The 20,178-nt window shown below is 37.8% G+C and overlaps 1 protein-coding gene across 5 annotated transcripts; it reads right to left on the bottom strand.

The window, feature by feature from the left end:
• Window positions 1–470: 470 nt before the first annotated feature.
• LOC107773919 (protein REDUCED WALL ACETYLATION 3-like) lies at window positions 471–9,629 on the bottom strand. 5 transcript variants are annotated; one of them, XM_075229878.1, is made up of 17 exons: window positions 8,320–8,412; window positions 8,066–8,162; window positions 7,777–7,868; window positions 5,530–5,670; window positions 5,383–5,439; window positions 5,229–5,301; window positions 4,283–4,441; window positions 3,767–3,916; window positions 3,394–3,649; window positions 2,843–2,958; window positions 2,663–2,749; window positions 2,477–2,565; window positions 2,217–2,279; window positions 1,925–1,981; window positions 1,262–1,358; window positions 1,016–1,174; window positions 471–900 (listed from the first exon to the last, which is right to left on the bottom strand). In XM_075229878.1, the coding sequence occupies exons 1-16, from the start codon at window positions 8,340–8,342 to the stop codon at window positions 1,019–1,021; spliced, it is 1,713 nt and encodes a 570-aa protein (XP_075085979.1). In that variant the 5' UTR covers window positions 8,343–8,412; the 3' UTR covers window positions 471–900; window positions 1,016–1,018. The 5 variants fall into 5 exon arrangements, with proteins under 5 accessions (XP_075085979.1, XP_075085981.1, XP_075085983.1 ...); XM_075229880.1 differs by having other exon boundaries at window positions 5,530–5,667; XM_075229882.1 differs by lacking the exons at window positions 8,066–8,162; window positions 8,320–8,412 and adding an exon at window positions 9,211–9,629 and having other exon boundaries at window positions 5,530–5,667.
• Between the last annotated feature and the right edge of the window lie 10,549 nt (window positions 9,630–20,178).

Raw genomic sequence — 20,178 nt, 5'->3', positions numbered from 1 at the left:
GTACACCCCCCTAGCTAACAGCAAAAAACTGTTAGATACCAAAAATATCTACTCAGCTAATAAAGCTAATTATGGCTTAAAATAAGTAATACACAGCTGGAAGTAGTCTTATTGAAAGAGGAGTGGAGAGAAAATAGGAAAAGGATGTAACCAAATCCCCTAATTTAAGGCACTAATGATAGATTGTATATAATTTGTAAGTAATCCTTGTTTAGGGCGGGTAATATACAAAATTAGGATAATTTTGGTAAATGAGTTTCAAATATTGTATAGGAAGAAAAAAATCCAATTAGAATTTGCCCAAACTATGCCCACCCCTGCCGCTCGCCCAACTACTTAAATTCTGACATTATTTTGGCCCATTAGAAATTCAAACTTGAGAACATAGAAATGTTTACTTAAGATTTTCACAAAGGAAAAAATACAACCTTGAGAATATTTAGTTATCAGTTATCCACTTACCCTTGCTCTGGAGATCAAGATTTGCATTTCCAATTAATTAATCAAGTCCGTTGAAGTAGAAACAAATACGTTCCCACTGTTGATTTACATTAAGGAAAAGATATATGAATGTGAAAGGAAAACGAAAAAGAAAAAAAGGAACAAATACACGTGGTAATCGACGATATACACATGATTTCCTTCCTCTAACTTCACTGCTTTTTCTCCGAACTTTGAATAGCCAAAACTGGTTTTCGTTTTGGAACAATCAACGTGGTAACTGCAAGTGATACTTCACAAAATTGTTGGAAACACAGACTTAACAACCTGGGGCTGATATCAAGATCTCTATCCCCGTCCAAGAATCGGATTCTACTAGTACTTCAGTTCCACATTGATCCTTTTAACTTTCTAGCATTCTCTATTGCCGTGTGTTATCTGGCCTTTTACCATATTGATCTGTCTCAAAATGAAGCAGTTCAGCTACAGATTCAACATTCATAGTTATTCTAAAATTTAGGGAGGGAAGGAAAGGCGGGTGTGAAGCTGTTAGCAAATGGGATAACGAACTTACTCATTAATGAGGGATCTGAAGAAGAATAAAGGAAATGCTGTATAAGCACACAGAAATAGCGACACCAGCGATAAAGTTGTGGAGCAGCTTCTGATTGTCTCTTGTGGGTACGAAAATGGATTTGAGTGTGTTGGTTAGTTCAAAAAGGCGGCAGGATATCTGCAATAAGCAAGCAATGCTGAGATAGAGCCCAGGAGGAGAAGCAGATGGTTTACAACTCAAAATTGAAAGAGTATATATGTTTACCAAGACATAAATTGCTGTAGTCAGCATGAAGTTTAGCATAGGATAGCCCGGGATAAAGCAAAGGAGCCATTTAGGCTGTCCATTCGGCATATTTGATCTGTACAAAAAAGTCATAAAGTAATAAGACCACAAAGTTCATTATTTTGGCCGACGTCCATCAAAAATTCACTAACGGTTGCTAGAACGAAGGAAAGTAGGTTTCAGTTGGATGGATGAGGACGCTAAACAAACATTAGTTTGAAATTTATGATCAGTATCAGATTACTAACAGGTGAAGATCAAGAATTTTATTCCCTTCTTTCACTCACAGATGCCAACATTGAAGAGCACAGTAAATACAAGTTTCAACCAAATCGGAAAACATTCAAGGTTTGGTGATGTTATCATATATATTAATATAAATTTCATTTGTACATGATTGTGTTACTAAAAAAGTTGTTGCCGTTTGGCCAGGAGGCTTCGGGTCCAAGCTGTTGAAACAAACCTTGCAGAAATGCAAAGTTAGGTTGCATATAATAAACCAAATGTGGTCCGACCTTTCCCTGAACCCCGCGGATAGTGGGACCTCACTGCGCATCCCTTTTAATGGTACGGGATGGCATATCAATAGGTCAAGGTTAAACCCGAGGGAGCAATTATTAACCTTAAAAAAAATCAACATACCTCAGCCAGATATGGAACTGCGAGATATAGGTTTCTAAGGTAATTTTGCCAAGCCACCTGCAATGATAGACCACAGTTAAACAAGGAGAAAGAAATGCAGTTTCAACTATATTTAAAAGAGCAAATAAATATTCAGATTTTGTAGAGCTTGATCATTCGTATTAGAACTAAGCAAAGGAAGTTACAAAAGCCGCAAAAGGGAAAGGGAGGATGAGGCAAGGACAAATGACAGGAAAGGAAGGCATGACGCCCTGTGATTATAAGGCACCGCCTACAGGTTTAGAAAACTTACGCTAGGAGTGTCAAAGAGAAATTCCGCAGCTCCTGAGTGAAATTACGCAAGCAGATGTAAACACTGCGAGGCAAATAAAGAAAATGAGAAAAGTAATACAAGATATTGAAGACAAACTTTGGTTGAGTACATTTTAGGCAAGCACAGAGTTTTTTAACTGTTAGTTCTTCATACAATCAAACAAACGGCAGTAATTTACATTAGTTTAAGTTTCATGCAAAATGAAGGGCTAAGGAGAATTAGAAGAATTTAATACATACGTAATGGGAATCCACGATGTGTAGGGGTGGAGATTGTTGTAAGCTACCTTGTCCAGCTTGTATATGTATTCAAACCACAAGTACCCAATCTAAGGAAGAAAATGCCCCAAATGACAAACTTCACAAATTAGAAAGATAATCTGCAATGCCTATTTTTTAACTAATTTGATGAACATAAATTCTCACGATTAAAGATACTGCACAGATGGATGTCTTGATTGCCCGTCTCCGCTTTGGTTCAGACTCCTCCAGTTTCTCCATCCACTTCTCAACCTAAAAGGATAAGATACTGCAAACTTCAGTCAAATGGAAGAGTGAAAGAAAATTGGGACGAAGAACTAAGAATTAAAGTTCTTTTGACATTACATTTGGGTGAAAATAGGCATATATCATGCCAATAATCCATATATAGCGGTCAAGCCCAGATCTAAAATGCCATTCATGCAATCGGGGGAGATCTGGCTTGGCTGGATCAGTATAGCCTACAATTGTGAAAAGAAGAAAACACATCAGATGACAATGCTTAAGCAGCATGTATAAAATAAAAACAAAACACAGGAAACCTTTTCGAAAAAGTTCTTTACAATTCATGCTACCACAATAGGATACCAAGATACTTTCTGTTACAACAACAATACATGAACCTAAATTAAGCAACCTTTGAGTGTTGACAATGGTCAACATTTAGTTCCATATCAACTTCCGAATTATTTACCACAAAGTCTTAGTTTCAAAACCTTCTGATGACAAAACCTGAAAACCAGTATATAATATTTCCTCGGAGTAGGGGGAAATGTTCATATCAACATAGTTGAACTAACTTTGAGACACGCTAACAGTTTCCCAGCACAGAGTATTTGAGAGCTTATAGTAATTGTAGACAGAAACAAAATGTATGAGAATACAGAGTAACCAACCTAACATAAAGGTGAAAGGACTCCAAACAAATTCGAATACTCCAGGGATCTCCCAAACCAAGATAACCACAACAAAGCACATAAGAAACTTCACAGCCATTACTGATCTTATCTCGTTGTACTTGTGGCCAATGCCAAGGGCCCCATAAACCATCAGGGTGAAAAGCGTGTGCATCGGGCAGATGTAATACAGCATGTAGTCATTGTTGAGAACAATACAACAGAAGATTACAAAAAAATTCAGCCTCCACATCATCTGCATAAATGATAAAATTTTCATTGCTAATAATGCACAGAGAAAATGGATATGCGAGACTAACTGAAGTCTTCCGATATCAAACAGTGATAAAGTACAACACAAACCCAATGTTACCTGAGCAAACCGAGCTAGGCTAAAATCCTTTCTTATGTAATAATAGGAGAAGTTCCCAAAACCAGTCATCCATACGTATGCGGCAATAAAAATACGAATTGCATTGTATATCTCTATTGCAGCAAAATAATGATAAATCAAAAAGAGAACCTGTTGCAGAAAAAGGATAGAGTGAGTCAATATAGAAAGAGCACAAATAATCTCTACAGTAAGTGTATCAGTGTTTAAATGAGATTTTGAGATGCTTCCTCTTTTCAGGAGGTGCAGTTTTGAGATACATCAAGTGACGAATGTTACACATCGCAAAAGAAGTTGCATGATTCATTCACACTACATATTAACACACCTTTACTTGAGGTAGTAAAACAAACATGCAGCTACACTTGTGCACAAGATTACTAGAAAAAAAGAGATCACAAAAAAAGTATTGCCAAAAGAATCCATATAGGCCCAGAGTTACGTCATAACTAAAATGACGCATGAACAGGTGAAGGGAATGCAACAGAAAAAACTTGCCTGCATCCATCCTTTCCACTCCTCTGTCTGATGGCGATTAAGATAGAGTATCGCTTTGCCAGAAAATGCTGATTTGTCATTATGTTTCTTGAGAGAAGTCATTGCCGAAACTATGATCAGAAGAACATACAGAAAGATGAAGAGATCGCGATTGTAGCTCTGTCCAAAGAAAACATCACACAGAAACCTTTTACTGATTGCTGGTCTCAAGGATATGTGAGTATAACAAAATCTTAAACATCTCAGCAATGAGGTTGGCGCACAACCTAAAAATACAATTGCAGCAACATGGAAATATTTGAAGATCATGTCCATAGAATTAGTCCACTATCAGAGTTCATATTTACTCCTCTATACCCACAATCAATACATAATTAAGGGGAAGGGGGTAACAGAAGGTAGCAGTTCATCCAGAATGAACTGAGTACTTGCTCGAAAAGAATTTAAACTGGGTAAAACATGAAATTTTTGAAGCAGTTACAGTTTTGCAACAGGAACAATCATCAGCTTCGAGAATCAGATAATCCAATGCTATGAAAAGGAATAAGGTTTAGACACAATCATGCTTATCATATGCTAGTGTATTCTTTCAATTATTTACAGCAAAGTTTGTTATACATGACCTACACTTATAGAATTATGTAATGGAAGTTGCAATTCCAACAGTTCAATCAAGATAACAAGGTTCAGGAGTTCATAATGCACAAAGAAGAATCTGAAATAACACACCATTTTGTCTGAACTGGGTTAACGTATATTTCATATGAATATGCAAGCCCGTGGTTACTTGATGTGCACCTCCAAGTGACTGTATGTGCTTATCCAGTGAGATGATTCGATAGTTGTTGTGGTGCAAACAAAACTTACAATTAAGGATAGATATTACACAGCACAACCTTAGCAAATCAAATTTTATACATAGTTTCAGGAATAGAAGATCACACACCTTAGTAGAATCTGCAAAGAGATTTGTACGGTCACATATATAGTAATAGAACAGGATTCCCCCAAATTCAGACCTGTATGAGATCATAAAAGAGAAATATTAGATTTAGAAAGAAACTGTATGCCACCATAATCAAAATATCCAAGTGACTCACATTGCTCTCAGAGTTGCTCGATTTTCTAGCAAAAATGCATCCTCCATCGTAAGAAACCTACAAAATAGGTGGAAAATGTTAAGGAAACATTGATCACGGTAGAAAGAAGAAATGTTCAGCAAATTGCATGTATGTTAGCAGACTGACCTAAAAATATTTGTTTTTATCGATGAACTTGACAACTTCACAGATGGAGATTTTGAAAGACCTCCTTCCAGTAATACAGCTCGATCTTCTTCCTTGGTTGTTGAGAGTTCCAGTTCCGCCAGATTATTATCTGAATGACTGCTGGCACAGAAAAGTAAACCATATAAATAAACACTTCAAAGCTACATTAAATAACAACCGTGGATTAATTTCCATGTACACAAAATAATTACTGTAGCGTTTAAAAGTTAAGATGCCCAAAGAAACTTGTTGTCCTTAATTAAAAATTCAATTCTGGACAGGCATAATAAAAATGCTTCAATTCCACAAAGTTCACTCTTAAAAAAACTAATAAAAAGAACAATACTAGTGGTGACCCCTTGTGGAATGAGATGACACAAGCTAATCCTTGAAAGGGGTTTTACAATTTTGAAGGGAAACATAACTGAGAACCTCAAATGAATCTTAATTATCTAATAGAAGTACTACCACAATGAAGTCAACCTTACCTTATCTAAAGATCTCTAAAGCATCAAAACTAGTGCGGTAGTGCAATGCAGAATTCAAAACCTTACTCCAAGGATACTTGAGGTCTCTCATCGATTTCTAAATAGTGCAATGCATAATTTTAACCCTTCAAGTTCTAACTCCCCCATCATGCCCCTCTGGCAACCATTTGTCGGCCTAAATTTCTTCCGATCCCATATGAATCTTTAAACAAGCCTTGGCTTCTCCAATATCCACCATGCCAATTTAAAACTCTACCAGGAATTCACGAATATTAAATCAAAAGCCCACCTCAGGACATTGCTTGAAATATACAATGTTCTTTTTAAATTTCAACATTGGGAGGTAGTGCGGGAGAGGAGGCGAGGAGGTTGATTATAACTTAATTTCTCGACAAGAGTTTATAATCAATGTAGGAGTCTCACTTGGGATAGATATTTTGGACGATAAAGACAAAGAAAGTCAAAATGCTTTTCAAGCAGGACTAAGCAGGCAGTGTATCATTCTTTTTATGGAGAGAATTGTGAACCAGCAGCTGTAGAAATTGAGAGAGAGAATCTATCGAAAGAAGATGAAGGAAGAAATGACAACTTAGACATGGCGTGTTTGGGCAAGGCTGGATACGGTTGGGAGAGGGGAAAATTGAACTAGTCAATGGAAGGGCTGGAGTTGGGGAGAAGGTGGTAAAAAGCAGCAGTGGCAGGGAAGGCTGGTGATTGGTCTGCTTTTCTTTGCATCTATTTTTCTTCCTTTTGAAAAAAGATAAGTTTGTTGCTTCTACAAAAGCTGGTCCGGACACCACCATTATTCAAGGAAAAAAGTATAGCTACCAAAATAGGTGGCATCATACGAGCTAAATGTGCCAGTTTCCGGAGGCAAATTCAGCCAGGAAAAAAATTATAGAAGGACCTTCAGGTGCAAGCAATTAGACTTGGATAGTTCAACAGACAACTGCCAAAAATCAGAGGTTTTAGACCAGGTTGCACTTCTCTAAATGGATACGGAATGTCATGTGCCTTTTGTCCCTATCCGTTGTCTTCCTACTATCTTCTTAAATGTAGCTTTAATCAATTTTTAAGATTCTTTGTCATCTTGATAATCCATCTTCCCCCCAAAAGCCTGAATCCACCATAGCATTCATATTCCACACACATACTAGTATCAACATTGTTGCTTCTATATTATCCACCAACATTCTGTAGACACTGTATAACATAACATTTGTCAGCATTGTCTAGATGAGACTAGCCGAGGGCCTATTGGAAACAACCTCTCTATCCTCACAAGGTAGGGGTAAGGTCTGCATACACACTACCCTCCCCAGACCCCACGGTGTGGGATAATACTGGATATGTTGTTGTTGTTGTTGTTGAGTCTAGATGAGACTAGGTCATATTAAATCCAATTCTGGTTTTTAAACAAAGCCATTAGACATTTTTTGGCAAGCGACTTAGAGAACACACATAAATGGTACAACTGTCTTTCCCATAGCAGCCCCAGGCACAAAAGTAGGCTAATTGCTTAAACTACTTTTTTTAATCGTTTAATGTTTATCTATAATCATCGTGTTTCCTTCTATTAAGTATGGTGCATAGCAGCCTACTTTTTTATTCAAAATATAATTATACTTTAAAACATTTTTTGTGGCTGTTAACATGTCTCAGTAATCTGTAAGCTGAGGATACATGAGTTTTCATTCTTTCCTTTTTATTTTGGATAGAGAATGGGTAGGTTACTTACACTTTATAGGGGGACAACCACTTCTTGTACTCCAACCACTCAGCATATATCCATGCGACGAGGACAGGGATATAACCAAGCAAAAATGACACCTGAGACATGATAAGGGTAGGCATCAGCAGATATCTACACAGAATTTCCTCGAGAAAAATCAAATAAAGCACTATAATTGATGTGTCCACATTGCAGCAGTACAGGTACATTGAAACCTTAAAATGCAAGTATATCTTAGTTCAAATAAACTGCGTGAACGACAATCGTCATAATAGATCAGACTTCAAGCACCTACTCCAATTTTTGCTCTATGAGATGTCAAGATTTCATTTAAGGAGTGGTAAGCACTTGTCCTAGCAGTGGAAAGTAATGTAGCCAACAATTGTGTATTCCTGCATTTAACATGATCAGTTCACACATACCTCAAAACTATCTATTCTCTACTAAAGCATGCCCTGGTGAGATACTCACCCAAATTTCAATTTAAAAAAAAATAGATAAACTGAACCTTTCAGATGCCAAAGTGAAACAAATCTACATATAATTCACCTGAAAGTAAAAAGTGCAACCATTTTGAAGATCCAAAAGTTGCTCAAGTTAACGAGGAATCATTTCTAAAGAGTGAATGTTCCAAGACAACTTCGTTCCTAGTAAAGAAAAATCGAGCATTACTCTCAATCGCAATTAACTCGGTTCGACTTTTTTTTACAGATATGAGAAAAAGACGAGACCTATAGTTGGGACCCAAAATCTATTTATTCTTAATGATTGTTGTTTTTTTTGTCATTTTGCGAGTCAACTTATTCTTGTCAGCCACGCCCATTGATCCCCCGGAGAAGAGTACAGGGTTAATCTTTAAACAACTGAACCATCCTTAGGAGTTAGGACAGTTAACCTTCCCCATAAAAGCACCAACTAGTGGACAATGGTGGACCGTGGACTAGATCAAAATCTTTGTTCTCCAAAGAAATGACCAGTACAGAGAATGCACAAACAGGCCATGAATTCATATGTCGTTGACATCACAGCAGTTGATCGTCGATCCTTAGCTGAACTGACCCCAGTATCTTTAATATAAATGTAAAAAACTCACTAAAATTCTAACAAACAATAGATATGAAAATTTAACGAGTTCAGTGCTAAGAACTTAAGTACTGGATCTGCCTCTGATAGATTATACTTCCCAATCAAGTAAGTTCTTTGCAACAAACAAAATCAAAGTCTTTCAGTGATAAACACGAGCAAAAAAAATAACAAAATCAAATATGTTAAATTTCACATGACTCAGATCAGCTCATCCCACTGCTCTAACATCAAAATTCAGCATAATTCCTCACATTCTAACTCTTAGAAGGATTCAATTACACTTCAAAGGCTCAAAAAAAGCTCACATTTCATCAGTACCAAAACGAAATGATTCCCACAAAAAAAAAAACGCACCTGTCCAGGCGTTACAGGTCCAGAAACCGCCGCCATTTTCAAAATCCCACACTATGAACAGAATCAAATCAAATCGAATCGAATCAAATTCAGTTGTTCACAATTACGTGTATATTCATATACAAAATGCGCGTATCGATATGTATACAGAACACTCTCTCTCTGTGTGTGTGTGTATATAGATGTATGTATTTACGAGAATGAAGGGAGTGAAGACATAAGAAGGAATATATAAGAAGATTTGAACCCAAAGAAGAGATCTGAAGCAATGAAGAAATGGGAGTTGCAGGGGACGAACGATGTCGTTTTGAGGATTGCTTCAGGAATTGATAATTAAGGTTTTTTTTCGGAAGAGACGTCTCTGTCCCTCTCTAATTTGGTAGTTGTGGGTTTGGTTCTTCCCCTTTGTTGCTCTGTTCTTTTCATATTCGTTAGCCTTCAATATATATTTTAAAAAAAGAACAATTCAAATTTATTTTGTGTGAGTTTGTTGGTTAATATAGTTTATTGTTATTTTTTACGCACGGATAATGTAAAAATATTTATATAATTATATTATCTATAAGATACTTACGGATAGATCCGTAATTATTTTATGATGAGCAGTAGTTGGTAAAAGAGGCGGATCCAGAATTTGAACATTATAAGTTTGAATCTGAAATTTAATTTTACCATAGATCATTCGATTTATTGGTTCAAAATCTATTATTTGTACTTATTTAGTAAAATTTTAGCAAACATATAAGATTTGAGTAAAAAATACTAGGTTCAAGTAAATTTATAACTTATGTATCACATCTACATCTAATTTATAATATGGTAAAAATAATAATTAACTGACTAAAATAAATTGAGTTGTACTAATAATATAAAAAATTATATTATAGGTATAAATAACGTAATTCCTTGAAATGAACATGGGAAATGTTTTCAATAGAAAGTGAAATCTGTAATAGGAAGACATGAGATATGACCAAGTGCATTGTGTTTGTGTCTTTTCTATGGAAAAAACAAATTAGAGAGAAAATTTAAAGTTTTCCAGCTAATTAATATGAAGCAAAGGCAATAAAAAGAAAAGACAAGGAAAGGAAAAACTCTTTTTAATGTGTTAGTTATTAATTAACGAGGATCTCATTTGAGTGTATTATGCAAAGAACTTTACCCAATTAAATAGAATACTAGAAATATAGTTGACTGAATTCTATGAAATGGATATTTGTTGTGGTGATATGATTTGTATAATTAGTTCATTTCCTGTTATTTTATTTTATTTCTTCGGAAATTTTAAAGTCTAGTTATCATTTTGTTAATACAGTAGCTAATTAAATTTTTATCTAACTATCAGCGTATAAAAACATCAATGTTATACCATTAGAGAATGATACATAGAACTATAAATTGTAAAAAAAAAAACGGGATCCTTTATAGATAATTAACAAATAACTGTGTGTTCCCGCAATTTTGTTATATTACTAACATTTAGTACCACAAGAAAATCAATAGGAATAGAAGATCTAATTGTTATAAAATGTATGAATTCCTCTAATTACCATATTCAGTTCCAAATTGATTTGCTTTATGAGTAAAAATGAAGCAAAAATATATTTTTTTGGTGCGGAAAACAAGAAAGTGAGAAAGTGATCATCAGCTTGTTGGCAAATCCAACAACTTTGCAATGACTAATTAAGAAGCTAAATTAGTGGTAATAAGAAAAAATCATTATCTTAACCATTATCATAACTATGACAAACATATTTTTTTAATGATTAGATAGAACGTGTGTTTTATTTATAAGTTAGTATTAAACTTTCAAAAGTATTTACTGGTTTAGAAAGAGGTAAGGTAATGCATGCTTTAAATGTTTAAAAGGCAAAATTGAGACTAGCTAAAAGACAAGACAACCTCAATAAATATTCTAAAATAATCATGAGAGAAAAGGTCTTATAAGACTAACTAATGTCCTTATAACATTTACTTCATCCGATCTCTTCTGTATACTAAAAATAGATATTCACTTTTACTTGGCACTTTACGCATATCAAGAGAAGACAACAAATTTTTTCCTGTTTTACCCACAGTATTTATTACCATTTCAAATCATTTTCTCAAATGTAATAAAATATGCATCAATTAATATGGGTAACATGATAAATTATGCACTTCATTTATTATTTTTTAAGGGGTGTGAAAAGTCAAAACGTGTCAAGTAAAAGTGATCGGAGGAAGTATTTATTTTCTTTTTTGACTATTTGACTACAACTTAGAGAATGCGCTCGATTCATAACATTTTTCTTTTAAAAAATTTAGTTGAATATTACATATTGAGAAATTTTTAGCAATTATTTGCAATTACATATAAAACATTTGCAATTTTTAGCAATTAAAAGTAGATTTGCTTTGTCCCATAAGAAAATGCCAAAACGACTAAAGGGGTTGAGGTTATAATGGGAGTTTTACGTAGGATTGTTATTCCTACAAATAATAATCGATAAATATATCTATTTTATATATTTGGTTAGCAGTTGTAAATTATTTTTACCAATCGGCCAAATATGATTTAAAAAAATCATTGCTGAATCATATTGATCGCCTCTTGGACTCGATGCACCTTTACCCAATTCAAAGAGGCTGGGCTGATCTGATTTGAAGCCCAAAATGATTAAAAGCTCTCTCTTTCTAAAGCCCAATTCAAAGAGGCTGGGCCTTTTGGGTCGATTTTAGGCGGGTCAAAACGGGTTGAGTCAATAATTGTGCGGGTCAAATGATCCGCCCAAAAGTTACTTGGGTCAAGATGAACTAAAATTTGGGTAGTAGCCCAACCCGCCCAACTCTTATCAATCTTTAGTTAATATATGTTGTTTTCTTATGAATTGAATAATTACTAAATAATTTTTTCCGTTTGTTATGGTCATAGATAACATATCAAACAAAAAAAATAAATTTATTTCTAAGATATTTTGGCAAAGTTACTCATGGATCAATTTGGGCTAAAAATCAACCCAACTTTAAATGTGTTGAGATGGATTGGGTTCCATAAATGGACGGGTCAATAACCAATCCAACCTTGGGCGGGTTGGGCGGGTCATTTGGGCTTAGGCCAAATTTGATAGCCCTAAGTTCACTTACCACTTGATTTTGTTCGAAAGGACCCTCTTATTCTCATGGACTAGTCTGGTCACTACCCAACCAAACCTCTTTTGTTCCAATGAATTTGAATTTAAAAACCAAAATGTATGTTATTGCAGTATTTCTATCTATTTGTCACGACCCAATTTCACCTATAGGTCGTGATGGCGCCCAACACTACAGCTAGGCAAGCCAACAAATAAATTAAACATATATCAATTATTTTCAGAATAATTTTCTAAGAAATTTTATTATTTTACTAGCAATATTAAAGAAATTAGAAAAGATACCGATTAACTTAAATCCAAAAAAATAATACAATTCTAAATTCTACCAATGTGTGTGCCAAGAACTGGTATCACAAGTGTATGAGCATCTAGTAGATTATACAAAACTCCAAAATACTGTCTGAAATAAAAATAGACAGAATAAAAATACAAGGAGAGATACTGATAGTTGCAGAACGGCTCAGCAAGGCAGCTCACTACTATGCCTCTGGATAATGTGGGTGTAAGATAATAGGTCCTCCACTAGTACTTGCATCAGGTCCTGCACAAAAAGTGCAGCAAGTGTAATATGAGTACGTAAACAAGTATCAAGCCTAATCTCAAAGTGGTAGAGACGAGATGATCGACTTTGACACTCACTATGGGTCAATAATAATAATTGAAATAAAATTAAAATATCTAAATCAACATGATTCACAGAATTAACAATAATTTATTTAACCACCAGAAATAATTAAATTCCTTCAATTCCAATAAATTTTTAATTTATCAATTAGTCTCATTTACAGGAATAACAATAATTCTTTAACAAGCAGGGATAATAATTCTTTAAATTGCAAAGATTTCCAATTTATCAATTAACTTCACAAGCTACAATAAACTATCAAAGTATCGTGTAATTATTATTATTAGGCACAATTTCTGCCGATGTCGTACGACCCGATCCAGAGTGTCGTGTACACTGCCGAGGGACGTGCAGCGCGATCCATAGATGTATCTATCCTGCCGAGGCGTTCGGCACGCTCCACAAGAAAGGAGGACATTTTCTCATGTACCTCCGGAAGGAGAGTATATTCATTATAAGATAAATTCGGGAGGACGAACAATTTCTTTTAACAGTTAATTAATTCCAACAGAAAATTAAGCATATGAGATTTCCATCTTTTAATATCTTCCCTAACAATTTACAATATATATATATATATATATATATATATATATATATATATATATATTATCAAATAATTTAATTAAATAAAGAATACAATTTACACAAGTAATTCATGTTTTTGAGTCCTAAACTATCTGAACTTTAGCATTATTAGTAGCTACGCACGAACTCTCGTCACCTCGTGCGTACATAGCCCCCACAATTAACAACAATTATTAATTTAATCACCTATGAGGTAATTTCCCCCTCACAAGATTAGATAAGAGACTTACCTCAATTTTCTTCAATTTAATCCACTAGAAGGCCTTTTACACGACTATCCAATTGTGTCTGGCTCGAATCTAGCCAAAATAATTCGATACAATCACTAAAAATTATAGGAATCAATTTCATAAGAAAATATAGCTCGTTGGGCCCACGTCTTGAAATCCGACGAAAGTTACGAAATATGAACGCCCACTCAATCACGAGTCTACTCATACCAAAATTACTAAATTTCGATAACAATTTAGCCCTCAAATTCTCAAATTTATCCAAGAGGGTTTTCAAACTTTTTCAACCAAATTCACCAATTGAATGATAAAAATAGTGATGGATTCAAGTAATTTAACCAATATTGAGTTAAGAACACTTACCTCATTGTTTTCTCTGGAAATCTCCCAAAAATCGTCCAAATCCGAGCTCCAAATCGTTAAAAATGGAAAAGGGGACGAAGTCCCATTTTCAGAACTTAAACTCTCTGCCCAGTGATTCCTTCTACGCGATCGCGTGAGTTGCATAGCACAATTTTTTCTGCCCAGAAAATAACCCTACGCGATCACGAAAAATCCCACACAATCGCGAAGTACAGTCTCCGCAAGCCTACGCGATAGCGAGCCTCCTCACGCGATCGCGAAGCATTAAGTGCGTGGTCCAGCTTCTTCTTCGTTTCCTTTTTGTGAACGCGATCTTAGCCACGCGTTTGCATAGCACGGCTTGCCAAACCTACGCGATCGCGCACTTGCCCACGCGATCGCATAGAATAATTTTCCAGCTGCCCAAATTACCCTACGCAATCACAGACGGACTTACGCGATCGCGTATAAGGAAATCAGAGGAAAATTCTAGCAGCTATCACCAATCTCCCAAAAGCCAAAAATAATCCGTTAGCCGTCTGAAACTCACCCGAACCCCTCGGGTCCTCAATTAAATACACCAACAAGTCCCAAAATATGATACAAACTTAGTTGAACCCTCAAATCATACCAAACAACGCTAAAAACACGAATCACACATAGATTCAAGCCTAATGAACTTTGAAACTTCCAATTTCTACAAACGACGCCGGAACCTACTAATTCAAGTCCGATTGACCTCAAAATTTGCATACAAGTCATAAATGACATAACGGAGCTATTAAATTTTCGAAACTGGATTCCGACCCCGGTATCAAAAAGTCAACTCCCCGGTCAAACTTCCAAACTTAAATTCTTGTTTTAGCCATTTCAAGCCTAATTTAACTACGGACTTCCAAATAAAAATTCCGAACACGCTCCTAAGTCCAAAATCACCATATGGAGCTATTGAAATCGTCAAATCTTGATTCTGGGATCGTTTTCTAAAAATATTGACCGAAGTCAAACTTGGTACTTTAAGGCCAACTTAAGGAACCAAGTGTTCCGATTTCAACCCGAAAAATTCTAAGCCCCGAATTAACCATCCACGCAAGTCATAAATAATTAAAAGCACATACGAAAAGTTTTATTTTAGGGAACGAGGTTCTAAAAGTTAAAATGACCGGTTATGTCATTACATTCTCTACCTCTTAAACAAACGTTCGTCCTCAAACGGGTTAAGAATAATACCTGGAGTGCCGAATAAGTGTGGACATTTGCTCCGCATATTTTTCTCGGTATCCCAAGTCGCTTCCTCGATTGGTTGGCCCCTCCATTGGAATTTTACTGCAGAAATCCTCTTGGACCTCAACTGGCGAACCCGTTTATCAACAATGGCAATTGGTTCTTCTTCATAGCCCAAACTATTATCTAGTTGAACTGTGCTAAAGTCTAACACATGTGATAGGTCAGCATGATACTTCCGGAGCATAGATACATGGAAAATTGGATGAACTACCGATAGACTGGGAGGCAGTGCAAGCTCATAAGCAACATCCCCAACTCGTCTCAACACCTCAAATGGGCCTATAAACCTTGGGCTCAACTCGCCCTTCTTCCCGAATCTCATGATTCCCTTCATCGGCGAAACCTTCAAAAGAACTTTTTCACCCATCATAAAGGATAAATCACGTGCTTTCTGATCTGTGTAACTCTTCTATCTGGACTGCGCTGTACGAAGTCGCTCCTGAATCAAATTTACCTTTACCAAGGCATCTTTCACCAAATCAGTACCATATAACTTAGACTCACCGGCCTCAAACCATCCGATGGGCGAACGACATCACCGACCATATAAAACCTCAAATGGAGCCATCTCGATGCTGGATTGGTAACTGTTATTATGATCAAACTCGGCCAAAGGCAAGAAACGATCCCAGTGACCTCCAAAGTCAATCACATATGCCCTGAGCATATCCTCCAAAATATGAATTGTCCGCTCTGACTGCCCGTTGGTCTGCGGATGAGAGGTTGTGCTGAGCTTTACACGGGTCCCCAATTCACTATGTACTGCTCTCTAGAAATGTGAAGTAAACTGAGGGCCTCTATCTGATATGATAGAAATTGGCACAACGTACAACCAAACTATCTCCTGAATATATATCTGGGCCAACCTCTCTGAAGTGTACGTAGTCACAGCAGGAATAAAGTGTGCCAACTTGGTCAACCTATCGACAATGACCCAAACTGCATCAAACTTACGCAATGTCTGCGGCAACCCAACTACAAAGTCCATAGTGATGCGTTCCCATTTCCTCTCCGGTATAGTCATCTGCTGAAGTAGGCCACCTGGACTCTGGTGCTCATATTTAACTTGCTGACAATTTAGACACCTAGCTACATGCTCAACAATGTTCTTTTTTATTCGTCGCCACCAATAATGCTGCCTCAGGTCACGATACATCTTCGTAGCACCTGGATGAATAGAATACCGAGAACTGTGTACTTCCGCTAGGATCTTCTTCCTCAGTCCATCCACATTAGGAACACATAGACGATCCTGGAGTCGCAGAACACCATCCGCACCAATAGTACCTTCCTTGGAACCACCCCGTAGTATTGTTTCTCGAAGAATCATTAAGTGTGGATCATCATTACTGGCGAGCCTTGATCTGCTCAAATAGTGAAGACTGAGCTACAACACATGCAATAACTCGGCTGGGCTCTGAAATATCCAGTCACACAAGTCTGTTGGCTAAGGACTGAACATCCAAACCTAATGGCCTCTCCTCTGCTAAAATGAAAGCCAAACTACCTATACTCTCCGCCTTTCTACTCAAGGCGTCTGCAACCACATTTGCTTTGCCTAGATGATATAGGATAGTAATATCATAATCTTTCAGTAATTCCAGCCATCTGCGCTGCCTCAAATTTAGGTCCCTCTGCTTGAACAAATGCTGCAAACTGCGATGATCAGTGTAAACTTCACAAGACACCCCATAAAGATAATGCCTCAAAATCTTAAGAGCGTGAGCAATTGCAACTAACTCCAAATCATGTACCCGATAATTCTTCTTGTAGGGCTTCAGTTGACATGAAGCATATGAAATAACTCGCCCTTCCTGCATTAATACACAACCCAAACCAACGCGTGAAGCGTCACAATACACTGTATACATCCCTGAACCGAAAGGCAATAATAACACTGGTGCTGTAGTCAATGTTGTCTTGAGCTTCTGAAAGCTCGCCTCACAATCATCGGACTATCAAAACGGAGCACCCTTATGGGTTAATTTGGTCAAAGGTGCTGCAATAGATGAAAAATCCTCCACGAACCGACGATAATAACCTGCTATACCCAGAAAACTCCTGATCTCAGTCGCCAAAGTGGGACGATGCCAATTTTGAACTGCCTCAATCATTTTGGGATCAACCTTAATGCCCTCGCCCGATACAATATGTCCCAAAAATGCTACAGACTCTAGCAAGAACTCACATTTAGAGAACTTAGCATATAGCTTTTGTTACCGCAATGTCTGAAGCACTACTCTCATATGCTGCTCATGCTCCTCCTTACTCCGCGAGTAGATCAAAATGTCATCCATGAAGACAATGACAAACGAATCAATATATGGCCCGAATACCCTGTTCATTAGATCCATAAACGCTGCCGGGGCGTTAGTTAAACCGAAGGACATCACAGAAACTCATAATGACCATATCTAGTCAGGAAAGCAGTCTTCGGAACATCCAAATTCTGAATCTTCAACTGATGGTACCCCGACCTCAAGTCGATCTTAGAGAACACCCTAGCACCCTACAACTGGTCAAATAGATCGTCAATACGCGGCAACGGGTACTTGTTCTTAATAGTGACTTTGTTCAATTGGCGATAATCAATATACATCCGCATTGTTCCATCCTTCTTTTTCACAAATAGTACCGGTGCACCCCAAGGCGATGCACTCAGTATGACGAACCCTTTGGATAGTAACTCCTCAAGTTGTTCTTTCAATTCTTTCAATTTTTTCGGAGCCATGCAATACAGTGTGATAGATATAGGCTGGGTATCTGGAGCCAAGTCAATACAGAAATCAATATCACGATTAGGTGGCATACTTGAAAGATCTGAAGGAAATAGATCGGAGAACTCCCGAACTACAGGCACTGAATCAATAGCCGGAGTCTCTACAGTAGTATCTCGAACATAGGCTAGATAAGCCAAACAACCCTTCTCAACCATGTGTTGAGCCTTTATAAAAGAAATAACTCGATTAAATGAACTAACAGACGAACCCTTCCACTCCAGCTTAGGCAATGCTGGAATAACCAAGGTAATAGTCTTGGCATGACAATCTAGAATAACATGATATGGAGATAGCCAATCCATGCACAGAATAATTTCAAAATCGGTCATATAAAGCAATATGAGATCTGCTCTAATTTCATAACCACAGAATGTAATAATACAGGACCGGTAGATCCGGTTCACAACAACAGAATCGCCCACAGGAGTGGACACATAAACAGGAGTACTCAAGGACTCACGAGAAACACCCAGGAATTGAGCAAATAGAGATGACACATATGGATACGTAGATCCTGAATCAAATGATACTGAGGCATCTTTGCTGCAAACAGAAATAATACATGTAATCACTGCATCTGAGGCCTCTACATCTGGTATGGATGGAAAAGCATAGAACTGAGTTGGAGCGCCAACTGGCTGGCCTCCACCTGGCTAACCTCCACCTCTAGGACGACCCCTACCCACCTGTCCTCCACCTCTTGGTGGTCGGACAACTGGTGGAGCAACTGGTCCGGTAATCATAGGCTGCTGACCCTGTTGCACTAGTTTACCCCGAAGTCTGGGGCAGAATCTCTGTATGTGACTGGGATCCCCGCACTCGTAACAACTCTTCGGTGCGATGGGCTACTGACTAAGAGTCTGGACCTGGGGAACTGAATACCCACTGGGAGGACCCTGAATAGCTGGTGGGTGATAAGAACTTTCTGGTGTAGCAATGAAATAGGGTCGCACTGGAGCACCTCGAGGAGACGGTGGTGCTGGATATGGGGGCCTGCTGGGCTGTCCTCTAACGAACTGACCTCTGCCCCCAGACGGAGCACCTCTGAACTCTCCAGAATACCTGAACCGCTTATCTCTCATAACCTACTCTCGGCTCTGCTGACGTACACCCTCAATTCTGCGAGCTATCTCCACGACTAGCTCATAAGAAGTACCCATCTCAACCTCTCGAGCTATAGTGGCTTGAATGCCAGTATGTAAACCTGCAACAAACCTCCGCACTCTCTCCGCCTCAGTAGGGAGTATCATAAGTGCATGGCGAGATAACTCAGAAAACCTCGCCTCATAATCGGTCACTGATATCTGACCTTGTTGGAGTTGCTCAAACTGAAGCATCAACTCTTCCCTCTGAGAGGGTGGAATATACCTGTACAGAAAAATACGGGTGAACCTGTCCCAAGTCATGGGAGGAGAATCTGTTGGTCTGCCAAAAACATAAGACTGCCACCATCTACGGGCTCTGCCCTCAAGCTGAAAAGTACCAAAGTGTACCCCATGAGACTCCAATATCCTCATATTGTACAGTCTATCCTTGCACCGATCAACGAAATTTTGGGGATCCTCATGTCGCTCAACCCCAAAGACAGGAGGATGTAGTCTAGTCTATATGTCTAATAGTTTCTGAGGATCAGCTGCTGCACCTGACCTGGGTTCAGGTGTAGCTGCTACCACTGGCTGGGTTCCACCCACTGGTAGTGCACCCTGGGTCTGATATACAGTAGTTACTTGTCCATGAGCCTGCGCGGTAGGGGTCTGTGCTCCCCCGCCCGCCTGAGATGTGGCTAGGTCCGCCGGAAATAAACTGGCCTGAGTCATATTGTCCATGAAGCGCAGCATACGACCTATAACGTCCTGGAATCCCGGTGCAGATGTGAAATCCACCGGAGCTGGCTCTGCCACAGACACCTCACCCTGTTCCTCAACAATGGGGTTCTCTGCTGGACCCACTGGCGGCATAACTGGAACAGTCCTGGGACGTCC

Source organism: Nicotiana tabacum, chromosome 14 (genome assembly GCF_000715075.1).
Source record: "Nicotiana tabacum cultivar K326 chromosome 14, ASM71507v2, whole genome shotgun sequence".
In the NCBI taxonomy this organism is placed as follows: domain Eukaryota; kingdom Viridiplantae; phylum Streptophyta; class Magnoliopsida; order Solanales; family Solanaceae; genus Nicotiana; species Nicotiana tabacum.
This window is presented reverse-complemented; position numbering and strand designations above follow the sequence as displayed.

Excerpts from the sequence above, each read along its gene's own strand:
- LOC107773919 (XM_075229877.1), bottom strand. The coding sequence starts at position 9,246 with ATGGCGGCGGTTTCTGGACCTGTAACGCCTGGACAG. Across the intron at positions 5,302-5,382 it reads CGAGCAACTCTGAGAGCAAT|GTCTGAATTTGGGGGAATCC; the intron begins GTGAGTCACTTG and ends GATCTCATACAG. Across the intron at positions 1,175-1,261 it reads CTACAGCAATTTATGTCTTG|ATATCCTGCCGCCTTTTTGA; the intron begins GTAAACATATAT and ends TGCTTATTGCAG.